This window comes from Oncorhynchus mykiss, chromosome 15, assembly GCF_057628025.1.
Source record: "Oncorhynchus mykiss isolate SJ-2025 chromosome 15, ASM5762802v1, whole genome shotgun sequence".
Taxonomy (NCBI): Eukaryota; Metazoa; Chordata; class Actinopteri; order Salmoniformes; family Salmonidae; genus Oncorhynchus; species Oncorhynchus mykiss.
The window spans coordinates 25,635,168-25,660,087 of record NC_143036.1 but is presented as its reverse complement, the minus strand read 5'-3'; the positions used below and the strand labels follow the sequence as shown (position 1 = coordinate 25,660,087).

At 41.6% G+C, this 24,920-nt stretch overlaps 1 protein-coding gene across 6 annotated transcripts in view; it reads left to right on the top strand.

Annotated features, from left to right (window-relative positions):
- The window catches only part of ralylb (RALY RNA binding protein like b), a 155,175-nt gene that overhangs the window by 110,335 nt on the left and 19,920 nt on the right, over window positions 1–24,920 (top strand). For 4 of the 6 annotated variants that reach the window (XM_036944133.2, XM_021562821.3, XM_090199685.1 and 1 more), the window contains exons 3-4: window positions 19,344–19,419; window positions 21,678–21,725. In XM_036944133.2, the coding sequence (XP_036800028.1) occupies window positions 19,344–19,419; window positions 21,678–21,725 (124 nt within the window). Of the gene's footprint in view, window positions 1–83; window positions 416–19,343; window positions 19,420–21,677; window positions 21,726–24,920 lie in introns of those variants that run through there. The other 2 variants (XM_090199687.1, XM_090199686.1) reach the window with 2 other exon arrangements.

Sequence of the window (24,920 nt, the reverse complement as noted above, 5' to 3'; positions counted from 1 at the left end):
GAATCAAGTAACTGCTGTTGCAGAAGAATGAAGGGGGTTTGAATAATTAACCCCAAGGCTTATCGTGGTTTGAGTAAATCGTCGTGTGTGCTGCCTGCTAGGCTAACTGGATATCCGTCCTCAAATAATTCATTCGAGAGAGCATCCCAAAATTGATGATGGGCCAGCCATAGGCTACTGGCATGATTCTAAAACGAAGAAACCCCCCTCTCTGAATGCTGCGATTGGTATGGCCCTTACTCAAGAAGTGGTTTCAATTCTCCTCTGAAAAGGCAGATTTATTTCAAGGCATATACCAGGTTGGATGAGGCTGACATTCTTGTGCCATCGACGTTGTTTCAAAGGGGTTTTCATCTCGCAAAACTGGACCCGTACAGAATGACTATGTATAAAGGAAAGCGTCGTAATCAACGATGTAAGTCGCCCTCCATCCGTACCAGTCTACTTGATTAGAAAAAAAACATATGTTTTTGTGTAGCGCGTGCATTTATAGATATTCTGAAGTTAACGATATGAACTCTGTCGTATTTGCTGTTTTTTTTTCTACAGTTGTATTTATTTTGATAATTCCACAAAACTATAGATTTAGGGGATGGATCAACCAAATTCGTCTGGGATTGGTGCGATTCGACAAGAACTAAATTTTTTAATTCGCGTTTCAGTATGGGTTAAGGCTGAACAATTGAATAATTTCAAATTAACACGCAGATAATGTTTTCAGAGGTGTTAACAATTTGATTGTGAAATCAAAATTATTTTAAAAAAAAAGTGATATTTAGGTTATGAAACCTGTATTAGGCTATTATGAAATACAGGTATAGGTAGGGTATGGGGTATTAGTGTTACTTTAAGTGTGAAATAAATAACTTAGTTTGTAAAAATAGTTTTAAAAGTATTTTAATTTTAGTAAAGCAATTTATCTAAGCCAAATATTAAAGTCTATGATAATAATCCTGTATTATTAGGTAATGGGTATTTTAGTCAAATGTCAGTGAAAGGTGTCATTATAGTGCAATTGTGTGTGCATAATGAGATTGCATATCTGTGTCTTTTCCATGTCTCAGTTATAGTTGGGATTTTGAGTCTTAAATCGTAAATATCTCAGACTTTGCATTTAAGGAATATTCTGAGATCAGCACATGCATGTGTTTGTGGCCAGACCCACACCCTTGCAACTCGGTAGAAACAATTTACAATGTTCACAACTGCCTCTAACGTTATAGCGTGTGAGAGAAGTGTATTTTTGAATATTTGCTGCAATAGATTCGGTTCAAAGTGTGATAGCTACCCTTTTTAGACATGCTCTGTGCGTCACGAGTTTTGACCCTCCAGACGTCTGCAGCTGTCTTTTGTTTCAAGTAGGCATTTCCCCCCAAGAGTCCTAGTTGCAGTCTGCAGTGCAGGGCAAATTAATGGAAGCCCGCCGTCTCCTGCTAAACCTCTGCAGATGTTATCTGTGTTCTGTCTGTTTTGCCCTGACAGAGAGGAAGCGGGATGGAACGATAGAAACATGGCAATGAGTGGCAGCACTAAGATCCTTAATAGCACCCTGTGTCAAGTCAAGGGCCCAAATTAGTTCTGTGTAATATCGCCTAAACAAACCTTATAGCATACAACAGCAGCATATTACTGTATCTTCGTTTACATCTGCCACCATAGCAGATCCTTCCTTGAATTGATGGTTAAAGGGATAGTTCGCCCAAATAACAAAATGACCTATTGGTTTCCTTAGCCTGGAAAGAAATGTATTGGGGGAAGTGTATTTTTTTATGTTTGCTGCAATAGATTCTGTTCAAAGTGTGATGGCTAGATATGACAACAATCCATGCTTTGGTTTAGTTTCCCTGGCACAGTTTCCAAAATGCATTTGTGGCACAAATCCAGTTTAAGTCATGGGAAATCATTCAAATCCCCCAAAAATCAATTTTTTTGCGCATCATATTCACATCATCTATAAGTGACTTTGATTAGCTTTTTTATTTGATTTAGTATTTTAGAGACTTTCGGATGATTTGGACATGAAACATTGTAATATCAGTCCCATGACTTAAATGTGATTTGTTCCACAAATGCTTAAACATTTCAATTTGGAAAAAGAGCCAGGGAAATAAAACCAAAGCATGGATTGCTGTCATACCTTGTCCATAGACTGCTTTCAAGGTAAGGAAACCAATGTGCTATTTTGTAATCTGGGTGAACTATCCCTTTAAGGCAGGCCTATAACTTCCAAGTGCTCCCAGTCTTAGTGCTTAGACCTTGGTATTTTGGTATTTTATTAGGATCCCCATTAGCTGTTGCAAAAGCAGCAGCTACACTTCCTGGGGTCCACACAAAAAATGAAACATTACAAAATGCAGAACATCAATAGACAAGAACAGCTCAAGGACAGAACTACATCATTTTTGTTTTAAAGGCACAAGTAGACTACATGTCAATGCAATACACAAACTATCTAGGTCAAATAGGGGAGAGGCGTTGTACCGTGAGGTGTTGCTTTATATGTTTTTTGAAACCAGGTTTGCTGTTTATTTGACCAATATGAGATGGAAGGAAGTTCCATGCAATAAGGGCCCTCTATAATACTGTACGCTTTCTTGATTTTGTTCTAGATTTGGGGACTATGACTATCTCCCTAGAAACACTCAACTCGAGGATATAAGCCTGAAAAGTGTCACTAGTGAAACAGAGATCGCGCTTGTCCTGGACATGTTAGGTGTCTGTCAGCATGGGTCTAATGAGGTCCCCTGTCTGATGAAGTTGGCTGACATATTAAACTACTTTTCTCCCCCAGCACCTCTCCAGTCTCCATATACACACGGACTATTGCCTGACTATTGTGTGTGTGTGGGTGGACAGTTGCCAGGGCAAACACCAATAATTAGTCACACACACACACACACATGGTATGCAAGAATGACTGGCAAAAATGTACACACACATTCTGGTGCAAGAATGACTGCCAGCTTCTAGTTCACATATGTTAAACTTTATAATGAGGTCTGATTTGTGTGAAACCCCGTAGGAAATCCACCAGATATATAGAGCAACAGGCTTGTGTGACTGACATTTTCTTGTATTAGGTCTAATGTGAGAAGTTAATGGATATGTAAACGACTCGGGGTTGCCACAACAATATGTTCAACACTGAAGTAAATGGCTCATACTGTATAATATATGTCAGATGTTGTACTTACTTGGTAGTAAGAGCACTTTCAGATTTGTTAGGGCAACGAGGAATAACTTGATATTGACAACAAACAGACAAACCATCAACCTTTTTGGTTTGAGGTTCTCCCGTAGCTTGTCAGTACGTAGATGTCATGTTCCTACCGTACTTTTATTAACTGACACTGTATATCTGTGTTATTATTAGATATGCTCTTTATTCCCATCTCGAAATGAAATAAACATGTTGTACAGAGAAGTGCAAGGTGTTGTCATGTCAGCCCTGTTCAAAGAGATCTTTGTTATACGTTTGACACCAGAGAGTTAGATAGTGGCGGCCTATTTTTAGAGTTCATACTAGGCCGTCAGAGAGTTGCGGTAGAGAGAGATATACATTTGTAGTGGTAACCTGGTTATCATGGCCTATCATGATTACATGTATTTCAAACCACAGAATATCAAAGGGAAAACGCGTTCTAAAACGTGTTCATGTTTGTTTTCTCCTACATGCCTCATTGCTCACAATCAAATTATCACAAGCCTTTAAGCTAATTAGGTTCCTATCCCTCCAGGGCCTTGCACACTGCAATATTTATCAGTCTCTCAAGGGGAATATGGTTCAAGCCTGATTTCTCTGCTTTTTAACGAAGTGCATCATTGTTTACGGAATGGAAGGTAGCCAGCTCGCTTGATTTCACAGTTCATATCAAAGTGCTATCTCACCGGGATACATTTTCCCTTATCTGTTATTCCGGTCCCTGAGGGCCATGGATTTGGAGTTGATCCATTTAGACTATGTGGTACTCATAGTGTAGAGCTTCAGAGACTAACTGGGACAGGGGAATGAGACTAAGTCCTCTGTGTTCTGTTCACTGTAATGGAAAAAGGTGTCATATAAAGTCCATGCATTTTCCACTGAATGGACAAGTCGCTTATGCAGAAGAGATAAGAAACTCTGCCAAGCATTTAACATTTGTTCCATGTTAAAACTATTTATGGTTTATAGCCAAAAAAAAACAGGTTACAATACTAAACAAAAATATAAACACAACATGTAAAGCAGGGCTGCTCCCTGGAGATCTACTGTCCTGTAAATGTTCAGTCCAACCCTAATTTAGCAGTTTGATTCAGCTCGTTAAGGTCTTGTTGAGCAGCTAATTAGTAGAAGAAGGTGTGTTGAATTAGAATTGGACTGAAAATCCACAGGATGGTAGATCTCCAGGAAGAGGGTTGGGCAGCCCTAATGTAAAGTGTTGAACCATGTTTCATGAGCTGAAATAAAACATCCCAGAAATGTTCCATACACACAAAAAAGCTTATTTCTCTCAGATGTTGTGCACAAATTTGTTTACATCCCTGTTAGTGAGCATTTCTCCTTCGCCAAGATAATTCATACACTTGACAGGTGTGGCATATCAAGAAGCTGATTTAGCAGCATGATCATTACACAGGTGCACCTTGTGCTGGGGCCCCCAAAAATGGCCACTCTAAAATTAGCAGTTTTGTCACACAACACAATGCCTCAGATATCTCAAGGTTTGAGGGAGTGTGCAATTGGCATGCTGACTGCAGGAATGTTGCCAGATAATGTAATGTTAATTTCTCTACCATAAGCAATGTCGTTTTAGAGAATTTGTCAGTACGTCCAACTGGCCTCTCAACCGCAGACCACGTGTAACCACACCAGCCCAGTACCTTTACATCTGGCTTCTTCACCTGCGGGATTGTCTGAGACCAGCCACTCAGACAGCTGATGAAACTGTGGATTTGCACAACCAAATAATTTTTGCACAAACTGTCAGAAACCGTCTCAGGTAAGCTCATCTGTGTGCTCGTCGTCCTCACCCAGGGTCTTGACCTGACTGCAGTTCGGGGTCGTAACTGACTTCAGTGGGCAAATGCTCACCTTCGATGGCCACTGGCACGCTAGAGAAGTGTGCTCTTCACTGATGAATTCCGGCTTCAACTGTACCGGGCAGATGGCAGACCGTGTGTATGGTGTTTTGTGGGCGAGCGGTTTGCTGATGTCAACGTTCTGAACAGAATGCCCCATGGTGGTGGTGGGGTTATGGTATGGGCAGGCATAAGCTACGGAAAGCGGACACAATTGCATTTTATCGATGGCAATTTGAATACAGAGATTCTGTGACGAGATCCTGAGGCCCATTGTTATGCCATTCATCCACCGCCATCACCTCATGATTCAGCATGATAATGCACAGCCCCATGTTGCAATAGTATGTACAAAATTTGTGGAAGCTGAAAATGTCCCAGTTCTTCCATGGCCTGCATATTCACCAGAGATGTCACCCATTGAGCATGTTTGGGATGCTCTGGATTGACGTGTACAACGGCGTGTTCCAGTTCCCGCCAATTTCCAGAAACTTCGCACAGCCAATGAAAAGGAGCGGGACAACATTCCACAGCCCACAATCAACAGCCTGATCAACTCTATGCGAAGGAGATAAATGAGGCAAATGGGGGTCACTGGTTTTCTGATCTACTCTCCTATCTTTTTTTAAGGTATCTGTGACCAACATATGCATACTGTTGAAGTCGGAAGTTTACATACACTTAGGTTGGAGTCATTAAAACTCATTTTTCAACCACTCCACAAATTTCTTGTTGGCGGTTAGGACATCTACTTTGTGCAAGACACAAGTCATTTTTCCTACAATTGTTTACAGTTGTTTACAGACAGATTGTTTAACCTAAAATTCACTGTATCACATTTCCAGTGGGTCAGAGGTTTACATACACTAAGTTGACTGTGCCTTTAAACAGCTTGGAAAATTCCAGAAAATGATGTCATGGCTTTAGAAGTATTCAATAGGCTAATTGACATCGTTTGAGTCAATTGGAGGTGTACCTGTGGATGTATTTCAAGGCCTACCTTCAAACTCAGTACCTCTTTGCTTGACATCATGGGAAAATCTAAAGAAATCAGCCAAGAACTCAGAAAAAAAATTGTAGTCCTCCACAAGTCTGCTTCATCCTTGGGAGCAATTTCCATACGCCTGAAGGTACCATGTTCATCTGTACAAACAATAGTACGCAAGTATAAACACCATGGGATCACGCAGCCGTCATACCGCTCAGGTGGGAGACGTGTTCTGTCTCCTAGAGATGAACGTACTTTGGTGTGAAAAGTGCAAATCAATCCCAGAACAACAGGAAAGGACCTTGTGAAGATGCTGGAGGAAACAGGTACAGAGGTATCTCTATCCACAGTAAAACGAGTCCTATATCAACATAACCTGAAAGGCCGCTCAGCAAGGAAGAGGCAACTGCTCCAAAACCGCCATAAAAAAGCTAGACTATGGTTTGCAACTGCACATGGGGACAAAGATTGTACTTTTTGGAGAAATGTCCACTAGTCTGAAGAAACAAAAATATAACTGTTTGGCCATAATGGCCATTATGTTTGGAGGAAAAAGGGGGAGACTTGCAAGCTGAAGAACACATCCCAACTGTGAAGCACGGGGGTGGCAGCATCATGTTGTGGGGGTGCTTTTCTGTAGGAGGGACTGGTGCACTTCACAAAAATAGATGACATCGTGAGGTATGTGGATATATTGAAGCAACATCTCAAGACATCAGTCAGTTAAAGCTTGGTCGCAAATGGGTCTTCCAAATGGACAATGACCGAAAGCATACTTCTAAAGTTGTGGCAAAATGGCTTAAGGACAACAAAGTCAAGGTATTGGAGGGGCCATCACAAAGCCCTGACCTCAATTCTATAGAAAATTTGTGTGCAGAACTGAAAAAGCGTGTGCGAGCAATGACGCCTACAAACCTGACTCAGTTACACCAGCTCTGTCAGGAGGAACTGGCCAAAATTCACCCAACTTATTGTGGGAAGCTTGTGGAAGGCTACCCGAAACATTTGACCCAAGTTAAACAATTTAAAGGCAATGCTACCAAATGCTAATTGAGTGTATGTAAACTTCTGACCCACTGGGAATGTGATGAAAGAAATAAAACCTGAAATAAATCATTTTTTTCACTTCACATCACTTTTTTTCTGACATTTCACATTCTTAAAATAAAGTGGTGATCCTAACTGACCTAAAACATATTTTTTTTACTTAGATTAAATGTCAGGATTTGTGAAAAACTGAGTTTAAATGTGTTTGGCTAAGGTGTATGTAAACTTCCGACTTCAACTGTATCTGTATTCCCAGTCAAGCGGAATCCATAGATTAGGGCCTAATGAATTTATTTAAATGTACTGATTTCCTTCTATGAACTGTAGCTCAGTAAAGTATTTGAAATTGTTGCATGTTGCGTTCATATTTTTGTTCAGTGTAATTGTGATTGAATATGGCTAAGGATACACTCAATGCACTGATAATGAAATTCTAGGCCAATACCGTTTAGCAATATTTTCTCGATCATGCAAAGAACAGCATTGTAGAAGTTACACAGAAAATAAACTGTGGATGAGCAACCTGCATACCATAATGCACACAGGACCACACAAACATACTGTGCACACTATTAATTATCCAGAGACATACTGTTTGCATAACCCTGCTTAGTTGAAAGAGACAGACAGACAGACAGACTCACAGTTTTACTTTAATATGGATTTTAATGAATTGCCTTGTTCTGTTTGATTTGCGGAGGTCTACAGGAAAACACCTTGACATGCAGAGTGCTCAAGCCTCAATGGCAGCCAAGTGTTTACTGTGTAATGAAATCACAGTGTAACCTCGGGCTGCGTGTAGCCCTTCCCCACTGTTACCCTCTTTAGTAGCCAGCCCTGATTAGTAAACAGGTAGGCTCTCTGTTGAAAGGTCTGGCATTGAGCCAGCAAAGAGGAGAAAAGAGACGGAAGTGTTCAAGTGACAAAGGACAGTGTAAATGGTTTTGGCAGGATGGGCGACGCTTTCTATATGTGACCTCTGTTGAAGGCCGCACTGCTCTAGGAAAGGGAAGGGATAATAATAGTGTCTCCGACTGGAGGGAAGGAAAAGTGATGTCTGTATTGCAACCAAACCAGGGTACATGAAGTCTTTATTCGTCTGAAGAACAGGCGGTGACGTTAAAGGCAGACATTTTTATTTGATTTGATTCGATTTTATTAGGATCTCTTTTAGTCCTCATTTGGACTAATCTTCCAAGAGTCCTTAAACATTAAAGTACAATTTATAATACGATCACATTTTCACATAAAACACACTGTTACAAACAGACATAATACACTGGCATTTTGACCAGATAAATACTCTTAACAGTTTGATTCCTTCATCTACCATGGTCCTGCACAACCTTCCAATTTATTATATTTAAATGGTTCTAAAGTATTGTTTGAATTTAAATGTTGAAAGGCTTCTGGTTTACTGAGATAAATTATTCAATTTCTTTATTGCTCTGAATCTAAATGTTATTTTGCCTGCTTCTCTTTTCTGTCTGGAAAGCACATAGATGGTGGACAACCTATTCTTAGTATTTATTGAATGTATGTCTCTTACTAACTGAATATTGTTGTGAATGGAGTTGGGCCGTTATAAATGGTATACATTGTGAAATAAAATAAGCATGTTTTTTTTCAATTATCTTGTTGATTGATGACCAACCAAGCGCATTTTGCATGACTACAACAGAAGAACCATATATCCACCTTAAAACAATCTTTGCTGCTTTGTTCTGTGCAATTGGCAGCCTCCTAATTTCACTTGCTGATGCATTTCCCCAGACCACAGAAGAGTAGTTCACGTGACTTCCGATTCATACTTGGGTTATTTGCTTAAGAATCTTTCCCGGTAAATATTTAGCTATCCTTCTGATCATGCATGCAGTTTTAATATATATATTTTTACATACGTTAGTTATTTGAGATGACCATGATAAGCAGTTGTCTAGCTGCATCCCTAGTAGTTTGGTTTTTGCCTATTTATGCCTCAGTTTGTACTCCCCCATACTTAATTCTTCCTGGGGAAACAGACCAACATAACCTTGGTTTTCTTGGTGTTCAAAACACGTTTGTTCCGGCAAACCCACTCCCTGATATTTCCCAGATCTACTTGTAGAGTTTGCTGTACCTATTGTACCGATTGTCTTGCTGTATAATTTGTAGTATCATCTGCAAATATAGTAGCTTGAGTTTCAGATAAGGCATAAGAAAGGTCTTTGGTATATATTAAGTAAAGAAGTGGTCCAAGGCAGCTGCCCTGCGGTATTCCACAGTTTAAAGCATGAGGGGAAGAAAATGACCCATTGATATAGGTGGACTGTTTCCTGTCAGTTAGATATGACTTTACCCGATTCAGTGCTGCCTCCTTAAACCAGAATGTAATCATTTTTGTCAAAATTATTTAATGATCCACTGAATCAAATTCTGCACTAAAATCAAAAAATAGTACACCAAAAAATCTGCCATTATCTATAGCATTGAGCCACTGGACAGTCATGTCAACCAATGCAGGGCTAGTGGAATGGTTTGTCTACTCACAATACCCTCCGATATCTTACTGAGTGATGGGAGTAGACTAATTGGTCGACTATTGGCAGGCGTAATGGGTTCTTTGCTGTCTTTCAGGATTGGCCACAGTTTAGCATGCTTCCATACATTTGGAAATGTCCTCTTTTCCAGTGACTAATTAAATATGTATTTCAGTGGAGCTGCAATCAGTGGAGCAGCATAGCGAAATAAAGAATTGTCCATAAGATCATAACCTGTAGATTTACCATTGGGTAATGACTACAATAGGTTTAACACCTCCTTTACTGACACCATTTGTAGACTAAAAGAGCTGTTTTTTTGCTCATAATATGATCATCAATCAATTGGACAATAGCTTGTTTGGAAGAATGGGTGTCAGCAAAATGATTGGCATTATCAGCTTGTTTTGTTATTGTTCTCCCGTCAATCTCCGCTCTAGATGGGCATGATGAGATAGCCCTTTACTGTATTCCATACCTTTTTTAAAATAGTTTTTACAAACAATAAAAGCATTTTTGTAAAATAATGTTTTTTTCTTGCGATTTAATTTAACTGCATAATTACGTAGTGTTCTACAATTCTGTTAATCAACTTCTAGTTTAGATTTAGCTGCGAAGACTTTTGCCATATTTCTTTGCAAAAATGCCTCACCCAGTTCATCATCAATCCATGGAGATAAACGAGCCCCAACTGTACTCTTTCTTACTGGGGCATGATGGTCCATTACCTCAGTGAGCAAATCAATAAAACATTCTGTAGCGTGATTTAAATCATCCTCTAGATAAATCAGCTCCCAGGGTACAGCAGCCAAATCCTTTTGAAGTAGCTCATGATTAAATGTTTTAACATTTCTCCTGACCACAACCCTCGGGGATTTCTGTGGAACCTTGGTGTTTATGGTTATGGTCACAATATTATGGTCTGTCCAGCCCACTGGCATTGATCTGGCTTTTAAGCATTGCAATGGTATATTACAGAAGATCAGATCAGTGCACGTGTCTGAACGGTGACCTAACTTAATTGATGATCTACTATTTGTTTCAAACCACCACTCTCTGCATGCCTCAATAATTTAATTACGTTTGAATTATTATGATCCTTCCAATATATATTAAAATCACCCAAGATAAGTACATCTCTGTTACTATCTTTGGCCTGGTCAAACCCAGCGAATAAGTCATCCAGATAGGACACCTTAGACTAGAGCTTGGAGATCAATACACACATCCTACCAATATGGATACCTGGTAAGGCAGATGTACTTGAGCCTATAGTGCCCATATTTGACATACATTAAGGTCATCCCATCCACTTAAAAGGTATATGATGATGAGTAGACTATATCCATGAATGTTCATTTGCCCATCATTTACAGATGTATCCAACTGCGTTACGGTCAAAGCCAAAATATGAATATTATTTATGTTTACCAAGTTAAAAACCTCATGTATTTTGTTAGGGAGGCTACATACATTAACCTGAGCTATATGCAGCCCCTTTCTTGTCAAGTGAAGATTTGTTATAGTTGAAGTTGTCATGATTCTCTAAAACACACAAACTCAGATTTGAACATTGGAGTACAATATCCAGGGAGTTACTCTCGTTTCCCAATACAATTAGCCGTTGATGTATCCATCACCAAGGTGACTCGTTGGTCCAGACAACGCTTTTCTTTCATGATGGGATACATTTTTTTTCTCCTTTCATTGATCTCCGGGGGGGGGGGGGGGGGGGAATCATTAATTCCAAAATCAGTGTTCCTGAGTTCACTGCCCGTGCTCTTCGTCATTACCTTTTGCTTAAAATGTTCAAAACATGCAATAATAACCCAAGGCCTATTCCCAGAGGCCTTACCCATTCTATGAACTCTGTAGAATGTGGCATTACACACGACATCTGTGAGCAGTTTCAGTTGAGTTAACAGTGTCGGACAGTGTCCTCACAGACTCTGCTGTTGTCATTCTCCGGTCCCCCTGGAAATATGAGATTGTCTCGCATTGATCGACACTGCACATCAAGCAAGGTTTCTTTAAGTTGTTTGTTCTCCCTTTGCACCACCTCCACCTTGCCATGAATAGAGTCTACAGTACCTTTCAGCACCGTGTTCTCTTTCCTTAGATCATCAATCTGACATTGGCATAATGTAGTATATTCAAGATATCAAGCTTGGCAAGCCTTTCATTGATGGATTTTAACAAGTCAACGTCCATATCAGTAAATCTCCTCACTCTCCACGCGCGCCCTCTAGCTTGGGGATGGTTTGATGCCATCGTTGATACCTTGATACCTACGCTTGGCCAACTTGGTTTTGGTTTGTTTTGTTGATTGGTTTTGTTGTCCTTAACAGTGCTTGAATCCTCTGAAACCTGAGACGTGTTTCTTTGAGCTCGTAAGTATCTCTCGTGAATCAACCGATGGATGATTCATTGGATTCTGAATCATCCATCGTGTTTGTAGGCAGAGTAAAACAAAAATGAACAAAACAATGGATTTATCTTTCCGGGATCAATACAGGCCGTCGGTAGATATATCCAATACAAAAATAAAATCAAACGATTGTGTACTCACACCTGCCTGTTATATTGAAATATTTGCCGCAAACAATTAACCGAATCTGCCACCAATTTCACCTTTGTGTGTCAGCTTGATTTGGCCAGAGGGAATGAGAAGGATATTCGCCAACTAGACAGCTGTTTCAGGTAATCCCTTTGCGGTAGCTATTCTGTCGGCTCTTGAGCATAATAAGTGTTCTCAGGCCTTTGCTCTAAGGGCTAGGTGGACCATACATCTTATTTCTCTGCGTCAACAATTCACATTCTTTGTACCTCACCCACGTATGACATAATAAAACCTAGTACATTAGGTAATTCCAGTGTTCAACATTGTTTATATAAGAGGCTAGAGATGTATTTTCTATAGATGGAAAATATATATATTTTTTTAAAGGCAGCAAAAATGTCAACGTGAACACCAGCAAGAATCAAAGGCAGTTTGAGTCAGACAATGTTCTTCCCACACTTATTTATACTGAAGACAAATGTGCCGTCTTTTCACTGAGCATTGCGCTGAACAACTTCAGCATAACCTCCCTCCTCCTCATCTTTCTCCATACCGACTCTCACGTCTAAGCAGCACAGTCTCGGTTAGAAAGCTATTTCAACCCATCTTAAAAACAAACTTCTGATGAGCTGTGTGGGTTGGCCACTGGGTGGTCTGACAACAATCTATTCTACTAAACGCTGCCAGCTCTCCCGCCTCGCCTCACGTCCATCACAAGCACGTCTCCTCCTCTCCTCCTCTGCTCCTCTGTTCTTTTTCCCTTCCCTCCCGCCGCTTCTCGCTTTCCATAATTAGTTACTTCGTTCAATTAATTAAGACGGAAGCAAGATTGGCGGCAGCAGACAACTCTCTTTCTCCCTCGCTCCCTTTAAGGTTTATCTTGTCAAAGAGACAGCAGGGCTAGGAGGGGGGAGGAGGGAGGGTGCATGGTCAATTTGACAAAGATGTATTAGGAAACGCCAGTATTCGGGGATACAGAGTCTGCGTCTGTTTGAGGGAGATGTAAGGGATGTGTTTTTCAATGAGAGAGAGAGAGAGAGAAAGACAGAGAGAGAGTCAAAACAGCAGGTTCGGGACAAAGTAGCACGACCGGTTAATCAGGTCAGGAATCCACAGCTGCAGGCAGAGAGAGAGAGAGAGAACAGCAGTCACGCCGGATCAAGAAGCGCCTGGGATGCTTTCAGACCAGGCAGAAGCATTGACACTGTGATTAATCAAGAGATGCTGTTGTAAGAGTCTGATGCACTGTAGGTCTGATTTTATCTATGTGTTTACCATGGAGCTGTGAAACAGATGGTAGCCTAGGATGACTCAGTCTAATGTCTGGCCGGGACAACTGTCGGAGATGAGATGTGACTGTAATATATAGCGAGACCGCATTCAACGGAGCTCATTCCATTGAGTCACTGCCCAATGTCAAGCCAATACTGAAGCATATTTCTTAAAGGTGAGGCTGTTCAAAGATGGAGTACTTGGTTTATCTGGTGATTGTACATGGGTGGCACAGTGTAAGACAACTAGAAATACAGTTATGAAAATAAAAGAGTATACCTATGGGAAAGAGGCCATATTTTGCTAATATTTTAATCTTCATATGACCAGAAAATGGATTAAATAGTAAAACGCTCCCACTTTTCACTTCCAGACTCCATGTCTCTCACTCCTACACTTTTGCTCCCAAGTGGCGCAGCGGTCTAAGGCACTGCATCTCAATGCAAGAGGCATCACTACAGTCCCTGGTTTGATTCCAGGCTGTATCACATCCGGCCGTGATTGGGAGTCCCATAGGGCGGCGCAGTTGGCCCAGCGTTGTTGGGGTTTGGCCAGGGTAGGCTGTCATTGTAAATAAGAATTTGCTCTTAACTGACTAGTTAATAAAAACATTCTATCTTGTTCTCTTCCCTCCTTACTCACTCCTTTTCTCCCTCCACTCACCCACTTTCTTTTCCATTAACCCTCCCTCTCTGAAGTAATTCTGCATCTCCCACTCCCACTCTGTAAGTGGGTGTGGGGTTTCTGCCCCCTCTCTCTCTGACCTTGAGGTGATCTGCCAGCTCCTTTCTCAAGCCCCAGGCTGTGTGTGTGTGTGTGTGTGTGTGTGTGTGTGTGTGTGTGTGTGTGTGTGTGTGTGTGCTGTCTTACCGAGTGGGTGTGAAGAGAAGGTCTGACCTCTCGGAGCACTGAAGAAGTGCCCTTTCTAGCTGTCTGACCGTGTGGGGGGGGGGGGGGTAGTTAGGAGAGAAAAATGTCTGACCTTACTGCCTGGACTGGGTTTGTTCTAGATCTGCTTCAGTACCTTAGGTGGAATCCCTCCCATCAATATGAGTATGTTTTTTTTTCTCTCGCTCTCTCTTTTCCTCTGTGCTGCACCTCCATCCTTTTCTAAATTGTGGTAGTAGCCCTAATTTTATTTTGAAAATGTGCTACTGCCGCTATTGGCATTGCGTCAGCTCGTTTCAACCCTCATTTTGTAGTAATACTTACTCTAATATACCTAAGTGCTATTACCACAGTTGTATATATCTGTGCAAAGGCTACGTTGGTGAGGTGGTATGACTAAATGTTGCAGTCATGGCTTATAGTCAAGGCCTCCACATATTGATACGGTATTATTCATTCCTCGCTTCTAGGGATAATAAGAAAAGGGAGAGAGTGAGGCATGACATGCAAGTCTCTCTTTGGCAGCAGAGGTCAGATATGAAGGACACGCGGGTAAGGCTCAGCATTAAGTGAAGCTCTCGCTCCTATGGGGAGATGTGAGGGGCACAAATAAGTCCAATAAAAAAAAAGCGGGCCTCCGTACCCCAGGGAGTCACGGATGCATGTTCACTTGTCAGAAAAACACAGCTGAAGCTGAAATGATTCCTCCCTCACGCTCTTTCCCTGCCTCTGTGTCTCTCGAATAGATTTCACCTTGTACCCACTTCTTTCATATATTCATCCTTTCAGAGAAGATACAGTATGTCTTTCACTTAATCATCCTTTCAGAGAAGATACAGTATAGCTTTCACTTATTCATCCACCTGGGTTATATATGTTGTAGGGCCTGCATAAGATTACGGAAGTGAATGTACTGCAAGTGCAATGACAAATATATTTTTTTTGTGTGTGGTGTGTGCGTTATACAGAATACATACACACACTACTGTTCAAAAGTTTGTGGTCACTTAAAAATGTCCTTGTTTTTTAAAGAAAACCACATTTTTTGCCCATTAAAATAACATAAAAATTATCAGAAATACAGTGTAGACATTGTTAATGTTGTAAATTACTATTGTAGCTAGAAATGGTAGATTTTTTATGGAATATCTACATAGAAGTACAGCCCGTTATCAGCAACCATCACTCCTGTGTTCCAATGGCACGTTATGTTAGATAATCCAAGTGTATCATTTTAAAAGGCTGATTGATCATTAGAAAACCCATTTGCATTGGAACACAGGGGTGATGGTTGCTAATAATGGGCCTCTGTACGCCTATGTAGATATTCCATTAAAAATAAGCCGTTTCCAGCTACAATAGTCATTTACAACAATAACAATGTCCACACTGATCAATTTTGTGTCATTTTAATGGACAAAAAATTTGCTTTTATTTAAAAAACAAGGACATTTCTAAGTGATCCCAAACTTTTGAACAGGTGTGTGTGTGTGTGTGTGTGTGTGTGTGTGTGTGTGTGTGTGTGTGTGTGTGTGTGTGTGTGTGTGTGTGTGTGTGTGTGTGTGTGTGTGTGTGTGTGTGTGTGTGTTCCGGTATAAGGTGTATAATATTACTGTGGTCAGCAAGTTCAGTGATTACAGAGTATTGAATGTAGCCATTGAGATGAAGAATTAGTTCTCGTTGTGGATGCTGCGAATGATTCGGTGTGAAAGCCGGTCTGAATGGGAAGCTTTCATTTCTCCTGCAGCCAAAAGTCACCAAGTTCTTTCCCACTCCTCCTCTCCACGGAGCTCTGATTTAGGACCATGGACAGCGCCCTTCCTCTCTACGTGTCAAGACTTAACTTGACACCAGCGAATAGAACTTGAACATTTGTATAGTCATGCCTTGAAATCAATGGGGAAATCAAATGAAATGTGCATGCGTGTATGTCAAGTTAGGATTTGGCCGAGTGGAGTGGATGTCTGCTTTAAGTCCATGGACAATGCTCCATATTCTCCGTAGTAGTGGTGCTTGATATCAGCACCACGGACAGCGAAAATATTCTCTGTATTGCACTTTATCAGCACCATGGACAACGCCCATCTTCTTGACCCTAGGAATCTGATTAATTGCATTCATTGTAAGTCATTGTCTCTGTCTCGCACTGTTCTGATGCTCCAGCGAGAGAGCCCTAAGGGCTGGTCTAGGATCAGGCTTCGCTTTCCTTGTTGCTTCTCAAATGGTGTTGCTGTAGCATTGATGGATCTCCTTCCTCCAGTGGAGTTAGCACCTGAGTCAGGTTTATCCTGACAGCCCAGTCAAACTGTTCTAAACCCTCTGGCAAGTGCCAAGTGGAACCAATGCCGATAGACAGTCTGTCAGGTTGCTGGATGAAGTGCTGTATGGCACAGTGTCAAGTTGTGTGTGCGGGGTTTAACCCATGCAGAGATTGCTCTGTGTTATCCTAAAGTACTACAGTACCTGATCTTTATACCTGTTATCACCTGGGGCATACATGACTTCAAATCGATCTTAAAGGCCCATTGCAGTCAAAAATGTGGTTTTGCTTTGTTTTATACAATGAGTGTACAAAATATTAAGAACATCTTCTTAATATTGAGTTGCACCCCCATTTGCTCTCAGAACAGCCTCAATTCATCAGGCATGGTGTCAAAAGCATTCCACAGGGATGCTGGCCCATGTTGACTCCAATGCTTCCCACAGTTGTGCCAAGTTGGCTGGATGTCCTTTGGGTGGTGGACCATTGGTGATACACACGGGAAACATTTGAGCTTGACAAACAGCAGCGTTGCAGTTCTTGACACACTGTGCGCCTGGCACCTACTACCATACCCCTTTCAAAGGCACTTTGTCTTGCCCGTTCACCCTCTGAATGGCACACGTACACAATCCATGTCTCAGTTGTCTCTAGGCTTAAAAATCCTTCTTTAACCTGTCTCCTCCCCTTCATCTACAATGATTAAGGTGGATTTAACAGGTGACATCAATAAGGGATCAAAGCTTTCACCTGGATTCACCTGGTCAGTCTATGTCATGGAAGGAGCATGTGTTCCTAAAGTTTTTTATATATATATTTCCACACTATGAGGTTGGAATAATACTGTGAAATTGTGAAAATTATGATACCGCCTTTCTAGTGTAAGAGCTGTTTGAACAGGCCACCTGATATTTCAGCCTGTTTTGGTGGGATGGAGTTTTGGCCTTCCATGGTGACATCACCATGCGGTAAATTAGTTAAAAGACCATTTAAGAAAGGGTTCCAAACCTCTCTGCCTGTAACAGCTAGTTTTCAGTTTTCCTCTCCCCACTCAGACCACTCCCAGACAGTCCTAGCTAAATTCTTGTTTGAGAAATTGCTCTTTGCCAAGAAGCTATTTTTGTTTCCTTTTGACCATTATAATTGAAAACAATCACAGTAACGTACTTAACTGTTACCCAAAAATGTTTGATATCTTTTTGTGTCGTTACTGTGGAAGAAATCAACCCAGATAAAATGATTATTTTAGTCACACACACACACACACCTAGGTAATAGGATTATATTAAAGTTATCGTCACTGATAATCACCACCATACACACACACACACACGCGATATCTCTCCCACATTCTAAATAAACAAGGCGGTGTTTTAGGATGTCTGACAGGGTAGTGTACAAACAGCCGTGGGCATAATCACATTTCTGTGGAGAGTGGAGGGGCGGGAAGCTAGGCTGCAAAATCCTCCCGCCGTTTATTCTGCCTCTCCCTGCTATGATCTCACTAGTGAGGTTCAGCTGCTCCCGAGTGAGCTCAGCCGGGTCCACATGCATAATTTAGACTAACATCTGCTTAGGTAGGACTGACTGGAAGTGCATCTTAAAACAGTGGGATGTGCATACACATGGTATTCTGTTGGGCACAAAAGGCTTTGGTGAACATCCTGTACTGTAGCTCTCATCGAGGTGTCTTGTTTTGTGAAGAGTGATGTACTTTCCTGTTCCTGTCTCTCTTGTGTTGCCATTTCAGAATGACCTTGCAGCTCAAACAGGTCTTGAGCATCTTTGACATGCAGTAAAAAAGGATGAATTGTGCAGAAGGTAGAAGTTGTGAAGGAGACCTTGTAAAAGCCTTGCTGATGTAGAGATATTTGAATAGCCTATACACTCGGTGTTTGTGATCACAGTACATCTGATAAAGCGAGTCAGATAAGTTGAAACCTTCAAGGGTGCCGGTCTCATACGCACATGAGCAAGTACATAGACAATAGGATACCAAAGGGAGGGAAATAGTTGATGTCATACATACTTGTGGATAACGAGAAATAGAAAAAAAGCTGATGTCCTTTCCTTCAACTATCTATTTTCTACCCGAACAATGGATGGTTGTAAATTAAAGAGCATTCGCTCTACAGCATCCTTACCTTGTTGGGTTCTCTTCTCTCCCAAGGAAGCCCATTCTGTAAATGAGTAATGAAGGACACTCTGTATTCTCTCCCTCCCCCTTACACCTGGATTCGTATTGGTACCAAGGTTGTTATGGCTATCTTCAGAGCACTTTAGAAAAGAGCTTCACACAGGAAAGTTTCAAGGAGGATGTCGGACATATTCGCATATAGACTACTATATTATTTGAAATGGTAAGTTACCTGGAATTGTTCAATTAAAGGTATTTGAATCTCCCCAGGACTGAAGATGACAAACCTTGCACTGTATTGCATCAAATCAGTCCTCATTGTACACCACATGTTAAACATTTAATTTACACACTAAATAATGATATCTGATGCTATTTTTGCATCCCCTTACTGAAAAGGGTTCTTCAAAAACCGGACTTTTTCTAGTAATTTACGCTGCACTGAAGTGTTAAATTGGATTAGATGCCGGAACGGTTTTTCAGTGACAGGATTGGTACTGACATGAGTTGCCGGTACTTTAGGTATTTGACTGTTTTAGGGAGGGAAGGAAAGAGTGGATGAAAAAAAGAAAAGCTGAGTAAAGAACTGCTTTTTATTTGTATGTTTTTTACAGACATAAACATGGCAGGGGAGCCCAAACCGTACCGGCCCAAGCCAGGCTCCAAACGGCCGCTGTCGGCAGTTTACAGGTAAAACCCGTAAAGATCTCTCTCACTCTCTGTCCCTCTCTCACTCTCTCCCTCTCGGCTATGGGGAGATGAGGAACCTGTCTAAAGTGTGTGTCTGAGGCTTTCTCCTACTGTAACAACTTGTAAAGGAGTTGGATTAGTGTGTGGTGTCAGGTGAAGGCTAAGGAGTGATGCAAATTCAGATTATGTCTAGGAGTTGGCGAATCAGCAAGAACCTATAGAAAACTGGGGTTAGCAGCTACATTAGGCTAAAGATACTCTGGCTTTGTATGAGAACTCTGGCATCATTATTTTGTCAAAGGTCAGTGTTCTGTGTTTTAACTCTAGGATTGTGAGGAGAAATAATCAATGACATCGATATGGTTTTAAGTCATTAATTAACAATGTGGGATTTAGTTTGCCCATGTTTCTCAAGAGCACATCAAATGAGAACCATGAAAACTTCTGGTAAAAATGTAAATTCTCATTTCCCAATTGAGTTTACTCCCAAGGTACTAGTTATTAGACTCTTGACATGTCCTTAAAATCGTCAAGTATAACAGATCCAACATAAGAGGCATTCCATGCAAAAAAAAATTGAATATGAAGGCTTTATTACACATGGGCCTAATTTTTCTCCCATACACGTCTCATGATCATTAAAGCTTTATTTTCTTGTCAATGTATAATACACTCAGTGGTCAGTTTGTTAGTTACACCTCCACATTCATGAAAATGGTTCGCTCCTACAGACAGTGAGTCACGTGGCCGTGGCATGCTACATAAAGCATGCAGACAGCATTGAGGCAATCAGTTACTGTTCGATTGAACATTAGAATGGGCAAAAGAAGTGACCTAAGCGACTTTGAGTGTGGTATGATCGTTGGTCCCAGGCGCTCCGGTTCCAGTATCTCAGAAACGTCCGGTCTTTTCACGCATGTCTGGGGTTTACCGAGAATGGAGCGAAAAACAAAAACAAAAACATCCAGTCAGCGGCAGTCCTGTGGGTGAAAATAGCCCATTGATGAGAGGTCAAAGGAGAATGGTAAGAATCGTGCCATGTTAACAGGCGGGTCACAAACAGGCAAATAATGGCGCTGTACAACAGTGGTGTGCAGAACACCATCTCGGAGCACACAACTTGTCGATCCTTGTCACAGATGTGCTATTGCAGCAGACAACCACACTGGGTTCCACTCCTATCAGCTAAAAACAAGAAGAAGAGGCTCCAGCGGTCACTAACACTGGGCAATTGAGGAGTGGAAAAACATTGCCTGGTGCGACGAATCCCCGTTCCCTGTTGCGTCATGCTGATGGAGGAAGTCAAGATTGAACTTAACTTTATATAAGCAGCATGAGTCCATAGCCCCATCCTGCCTGGTGTCAACAGTTCAGGCTGGTGGTGGCGAAGAATTCAAAATGTTCTGGAGGCAAATAGGGTTCCGACCCGGTACTAGATGGGTGTACCTAATAAACTGACCACTGAGTGTATAACTGATGTGCAGCCATATTGGTCTATTTACTATGACTAATGGTTAACAGACTGTTGTATAGTGGTCCCTTGACACCCTGTCAACCCACAGTTGTCCCATTCATTGGCTTGTTCCATTAGGCCTCTTTGTTTTCTTATTTATTCATTTGCACATTGTTTTTTATGTTACAAATTCATTAAACATTCATTTGCATTTTAATACCACAGCTCAAAACAGCCGTGATGTAACATGGTAATTAGAGAGCCAAAACCAACACTGGGCTGCTCTAAATGGAAATGACATTTGCATGAATCTTAATTAAAAATTATTCCTGTGAAAAAGAAATGTGAACTTCTCTCCTGTTCTGAATAGGTGTACATTTTCTTTCCTTCTCTGAAATGTAGTTTATATGTTCTATTTTTTTATTAGTACTGACATTTTCATGATTCCTCTGAGCTCACAATTGACGTGAGATTGTGGAATGTGTTGTTGATGGAGGTACCTTAGTTCTTGTGACCTTCCTAGGTTTATCCGCAGGTTCCGGCCTTGAATGTAGAACCACTCTGAAACCACTCTTATTCCTGTCAGTCAGTCTTTGGCCTCCGCATGTCAGATTAGCTAAGGTTTTCTCCATCTGCGGTGGCCTTAAGACTTGACCCACATGTCTGTTTGGATCAAACGGTTTCTGTTTTGATATGTTAGCATTTGACAGAGCTTATAGTAGACATTAAATGCTAAACACACTCTCTTTTTTCTCTCTCTCTCTCTCTCTCTCTCTCTCTCTCTCTCTCTCTCTCTCATCCCCAGTGGTTATGAATTTGACTATGACTACTACAGGGATGATTTCTACAGTCGGTATGTATTGAATAATTCACTTACTTTTATGACATTTGAAAAAACTGTAAATTACATTATGCCAAGTGCAAAATCGGTCAAATGAAAAATTCCCGGAAATATGGAAATGTTTCCCAGCAAAGTACCTTCTGCTTCAAGTTGTTTTTGCTAAGCAACCTTCTCTCCAAATATGAATAAGATACCTTTTCAGTCGTTTCATCCATTTGAAAAGCTTGAGTAGAGCACGTCCTTATACTTTTATCAACCCGTGTTTTCTTCCTCTAATTTGTTTTGGTGTTCAGTGCTTTAATCTGCTGAGACATTTACTAAATGTCAACTCGGACAGAGCTGCGATTTAAAAATCAACTGGCGCTGTGAAATTAGTCAAGGAAGACACCTCACTTTGACATTTACATCTTGTTTTATTTACCCCCCCCCTTCTTTTAAAGATGGATGGGAAGATAATTGATAGTACATTAGAGTGTAATAGTAATTTGATCAATGTGAAAAATAATGAAAAGTCAGGCTTGTGAAAGATTTGACATTTATTTGCATCCAAAAGGACACACTTGAATTGGAATGTTTCAAAATGGCGGAGCACAGATTTGTACGTCATTGATAAGAAGCAATTGAAGAGGTCATAGAATGAGATAAAGTATACTGTATAGAAATATATTGCGAGACAGAGGCATAGGCTAATAGGTTGTACAAATGGATTGTGTGCATTTGAAAATAGGACAATTTGATAAGCAAATCCATGTCAGATAGACCTACAGTAGATAGCCATTATACAGCTACCATCAACCTTATATGTAATAGATAGATTGTTGGGGGATATACTTTATAAGTCATTGATGACGAAATACGCCGGTTGGTGCAAATATACAGTAGTATGGATTGATTGAAGCTCAATGTTAAATTCATATCTAAGCCAATATGACACCAATGTCGATGAAGATTCGCAAATCAATTTGATTGGAGGTACACGACTCACTCCCCGCCTCGCGCCATGATTCATTCCGGCCATTACAGAGAACACTTATACCGTAGGGTCGTTATCATTAGGGTCATACAGAATTCTTGGGGCCCAAATCTAGAAACAATTCTAGACGTCGGATTAAAACGAGGCTGCGGCGTCCACAAGGTGACAATTACACTTGGATACATTTGGGCTCAACATGTTTGTAGATGCAGCAGTTTTTATTAAATGTATAATTTATCGCTCTCACATGCACATTTCAGTCCTTTAATAAGAACCTTTGTCACTGGTAAAACTGGTTTAGACCTTACAGTGAAATGCTTACTTACGAGCCCCTAACCAACAATGCAGTTTAACATGCAAATAGTTTGGGTAGCCATTTGATTAGATGTTCAGGAGTTTATGGCTTGGGTTAGAAGCTGGTTAGAAGTCTCTTGTACCTAGACTTGGCGCTCCGGGTACCGCTTGCCATGCTGGAGTCTTTGACAATCTTTAGTGCCTTCCTCTGACACCGCCTGGTATAGAGGTCCTGGGTGGCAGGAAGCTTGGCACCAGTGATGTACTGGGCCATTTGCAATACCCTCTGTAGTGCCTTGCGGGCGGAGGCCGAGGAGTTGCCATACCAGGCAGTGATGCAACCAGTCAGTATGCTCTCGATGGTGCAGCTGTTGAAACTTTTGAGGATCTGAGGACCCATGCCAAATCTTTTCAGTCTCCTGAGGGGGGAAAGGTTTTGTCGTGCCTGTCTTGGTGTGCTTGGACCATGTTAGTTTGTTGGGGATGTGGACACCAAGGAACTTAAAGCTCTCAACCTGCTCCACTGCAACCCCGTCGATGAGAATGGGGGCGTACTCGGTCCTCTTTTTCCTATAGTCCACGATCATCTCCTTTGTCTTGATCACGTTGAGGGAGAGGTTGTTGTCCTGGCACCACACGGCCAGGTCTTTGACCTCCTCCCTATAGGCTGTCTCATCGTTGTCGGTGATCACTGTTGTGTCATCTGCAAACTTAATGATGGTGTTGGAGTCGTGCCTGGCTGTGCCAGTCATGAGTGAACAGGGAGTACAGGAGGGGACTGAGCACGCACCCCTGAGGGGCCCCTGTGTTGAGGATCAGCGTGACAGGTAGGATTTTACCTACCCTTACCACCTGGGGGAGGCCCATCAGGAAGTCCAGGATCCAGTTGCAGAGGGAGGTGTTTAGTCCCAGGGTCCTTAGCTTATTGATGAGCTTTGAGGGAGCTATGGTGTTGAACGCTGAGCTGTAGTCAATCAATAGCATGCTCACATTGGTGTTCCTTTTGTCCAGGTGTGAAAGGGCAGTGTGTGGAGTGCAATAGAGATTGCATCATCTGTGGATCTGCTGGGGTGGTATGCAAATCGGAGTGGATATAGGGTTACTGGGATGATGGTGTTGATGTGAGCCATGATCTGCCTTTCAAAGCACTTCATGGCTACAGACATGAGTGCTATGGGTCTTTGGTCATTTAGGCTGGTTGCCTTTATGTTCTTGGGCACAGGCACTATGGTGGTCTGTTTAAAACATGTTTGTATTACAGACTCGGACAGGGAAAGGTAAAAAATATCAGTGAAGACACTTGCCAATTGGCCAGCGCATGCTCGCAGTACACGTCCTGGTAATCCTTCTGGCCCTGCAGCCTTGTGAATGTTGACCTGTTTTTAAAGGTCTTACTCGCATTGGCTTCGGAGAGCGTGATCACACAGTCATCCGGAACAGCTGGTGCTCTCATGCATGTTTCAGTGTTACTTGACTCGAGCATAGATGTAGTTTAGCTCATCTGGTAGGCTCGTGTCACTTGGCACCTCTCAGCTGTGCTTCCCTTTGTAGTCTGTAATGGTTTGCAAGCCCTGCCACATCCGACGAGCATCAGAGCCCGGTGTAGTATGATTCGATCTTCATGCTGTATTGACGCTTTGCCTGTTTGATGATTTGTTGGAGGGCATAGCGGGATTTCTTATAGGCTTGCGGGTTAGAGTCCTGCTCCTTGAAAGCGGTAGCTCTAGCCTCTAGCTCAGTGCAGATGTTGCCTGTAATCCATGGCTTCTGGTTGGGGTATGTACGTACGGTCACTGTGGGGACAAAGCCAATGACTGATGTGGTGTACTCCTCAGTGTCATAGGAGGAATTCCTGAACATATTCCAGTCTGTGCTAGAAAAGCAATCCTGTAGCTTAGCATCTGCTTCATCTGACCACTTTTTTATTGATCTTGTCACTG